This window comes from Bison bison, unplaced genomic scaffold (genome assembly GCF_000754665.1).
Source record: "Bison bison bison isolate TAMUID 2011002044 unplaced genomic scaffold, Bison_UMD1.0 scf7180017864390, whole genome shotgun sequence".
NCBI classification, from domain to species: Eukaryota; Metazoa; Chordata; class Mammalia; order Artiodactyla; family Bovidae; genus Bison; species Bison bison.
In genome coordinates, this window is record NW_011494962.1 from 5,355,244 (window position 1) to 5,358,310 (window position 3,067).

Below are 3,067 nucleotides of genomic sequence, written 5' to 3' on the forward strand. Positions count from 1 at the left end.
TTTTAATCCCCTCCCTACAAAATTTTTCGGTTGCTTATTTGGGAAAACTTCTTGTTATTTTTGCCATGAAATTGAGGAAAGACTAGACAGAAATTATATTGCCGTTTCTCCATACTTAAAAAACGGTAGGCCAGATCCAGTGAGCGCTGAGTTTCCCTTGTCTCTTTCCTCCACCTTGTCCGCCCCCGCCTCTCTCTAGCGCGGGAATTCTAATTTTATAGTTTTCCAACGAAATGCACACTTTTATAATACTATTCTTAGACTAATTTGAAACTGAGTAGGAAGTGGGAATGCTTTACTACTTTTAAATTTCAAAGCAGTTGCTTTACACCTGTGGGTCTTTTTAAGTCACCAGTTGGGGTAGAGGAAATCTTTCAATCGTTCTTTTTCTCTTTTGTGGCCCCGCGAAGAAAAAATTAAATTTTCAAAAAGAGTCTAACCTTACCCCTTACTCCCCGCCCCCACCCCCGACTTTTCTCTTGCAGCTTCTTCTGCACAATTTGTAGATTTTACTGCTTCCTCCGTCCCCCACCCCCAGCCCAAGCACGGGGTTTTGCTTCTCAAACGACAATTTCTGTGATTCGTTAAAATAATGTAACATTCTTATTTCATTAAAACTCTAAGTTCTTGTGAAATTCCAGTATTCTTGCCTAGAGAATCCCAGGGATGGGGGAGCCTGGTGGGCTGTCGTCTATGGGGTCGCACAGGGTCGGACACGACTGAAGTGACTTGGCAGCAGCAGCATGATCATGGCTTTAAATCAGACGGTTCTCATTTAAGAAATTCCTTGAGAAAAACGGAACTTTGAGTAGTGTCACCACTCTAGGAGACAGGACTGTTTCCCCAAAAGGTTCATACTACGAAAAAAGGCAGCAGTAACACCATGAGGAATGAATATTTTGGTAAATTGTGCTTCCTGTACCTAGTCCTGACGAATAAGCCTTTCCAGTAAGAAAGCTTTATGGCAAATATTTGCTTATTATGTATCTATCCTCATCCATCTCTATAGCACAAAAAAGATACTGTTATTTTTGTTGTTAAAGCAGAATTAAAAGAACCCTCAGAACACTGGATGACTGGAGCTGGGGTGGGGAGTGCTAAATAGTCACATTGTACCGCATGCTTTTAATGCTTGATTCCAAAGAAAGTTTGGAAGAATCAGGATTCTTGTAATGGCAAAATAGGTGTGTGTGTATGTGTGTGTGTGTGTGTGTGTGTTTTGTTTGTTTTTTAGTATTTACTAAAAAATCAAGGTTAGAATATTTTCAAGTTAGAGATCTCTTGCTTAAGGATTTTTTTTTTAGTGTCAATAATAAAGGTAATGTGTCAAAAATTTCAGGCATACTCAACCAGAACTGCTAGAGGCATTTCTTGCTTGAGTGCTTAGTATTTGTTGACTAAATTAACTAAGGAGAAGGGGTAACTCTCTTTCCTGATTTTTCTGTTTCTTACCTCGGTTCCTTAATTCTTAAGACATTCTTTTCCTGAGAGCGAAAGAGGACGTTGAAATCTCAGAATCTGCCAAATTCAACCGAACTCAATATATTCAACAGAACCCCAACCGCGGAGCAAGCGCACCTAGATATTCATATGAGCGGTTATGTAAATGAGGACTTAGCAGTTTGCTCTTTTGATTGGAGAGAGTTGGAGAAGGCCGTCCTTCTGCCAGCGTGCTAATTGGGAGCAGAGCCTGCCTGTCATTGGTCACTGGAGCCAAGGATGTTGCGGAGCCCAATGGGAAGGCGCTGCCTAGTGTCAGCAAAGTGTTGGTAGAGGCAGTTCCGGTGTGGTACGTTGCATTCTTGTACTAGGAACCGGATCGCTGGGTTTTTCCTTCTCGCTGGAGTTGTAAGCGAGAGACAAACATGTCTGGTCGCGGAAAGCAGGGCGGCAAAGTGCGGGCAAAGGCCAAGTCCAGGTCCTCCCGCGCTGGCCTGCAGTTCCCAGTGGGCCGAGTGCACAGACTGCTGCGCAAGGGTAACTACGCGGAGCGAGTGGGCGCCGGGGCGCCGGTGTACCTGGCGGCGGTGTTGGAATACCTGACGGCGGAGATCCTGGAGTTGGCTGGCAACGCCGCGCGGGACAACAAGAAGACCAGGATAATCCCTCGCCACCTGCAGCTCGCCATCCGCAACGACGAAGAACTAAACAAGCTTCTGGGGAAAGTGACCATCGCTCAGGGCGGCGTCCTGCCCAACATCCAGGCCGTGCTGCTGCCCAAGAAGACGGAGAGTCAGAAGACGAAGAGCAAATGACCCTGATGCTGCCACAGGGGATCCGGCTTCCCCAGCAAGGGCTGTCTCCAGAGCCGCCCCGCCCGCAGTGTTTTTGAATATGCTTGATGTTATGGAGGGCCGGAGCCATCTAGTGGGGAGGTGGGCGGCGAGGAGACCAACTGGGTCGCGGGCCCAATAAAGTCGGTGAAAATCGTCTGGTCGAGAGAGCTGTGTAGTCGCGGGGCCCTGCCGGGAGACCCAGGGGCGACCGGGAGACCTTTGGAAGAGGTACTGGTGGGTCGGCTTGAGCCACTTTCTGGGCAGGTTTGTTCCGCAATCACCCTCGAGGCGCTACGGGCGGATAAAGGGAGACCAGAAGGGACCCACTGGCGTGAAGGTGGGCAGAGTCGGGGGCTCTCCCTGCTCGCCCGGAAGCAGAGGCGAAGCAGAGGGTGCGGATGAGGCTGGGCGAGTTGTTTTTACATCCGCCTTCTAGGGCCTGTGCTCCCCTGCCCTGTTAGGGCAGTTCCGGAACCAGTTCTAGGAAAGAGATAGTGATGACGTTGTGGTCTTGGGCAGGAGGTTGTCTGTCCGGCCACACTTTTCAGAAGGGAGAATAACTTTACATCTTGGAAGGGTAGCTTTGACGACACAGTGTCAATTTAACAGATTTTTCTTGGCCTGACAGCTGTTGTGTTTTCTTGTTTGGGGTGTCAGATATTTTTGTGTGCACGCTTATGTTCACATTTCTTTAAAATGAAGGAACCATCCAGTAATATGTGTAGCACAGAAGCCTGAGTCATGAAGTTGGAAATTTGTTGCGCTGACACTCATGTTGTGTAATAGTGCAG

At 47.8% G+C, this 3,067-nt stretch overlaps 1 protein-coding gene across 1 annotated transcript; it reads left to right on the plus strand.

Moving 5' to 3' along the window:
- Positions 1–1,710: 1,710 nt before the first annotated feature.
- LOC105002191 (histone H2A.J) lies at positions 1,711–2,432 on the plus strand. The gene has a single exon (XM_010858722.1). The coding sequence runs from the start codon at positions 1,866–1,868 to the stop codon at positions 2,253–2,255; it is 390 nt and encodes a 129-aa protein (XP_010857024.1). The 5' UTR covers positions 1,711–1,865; the 3' UTR covers positions 2,256–2,432.
- The last annotated feature ends 635 nt before the right edge of the window (positions 2,433–3,067 follow it).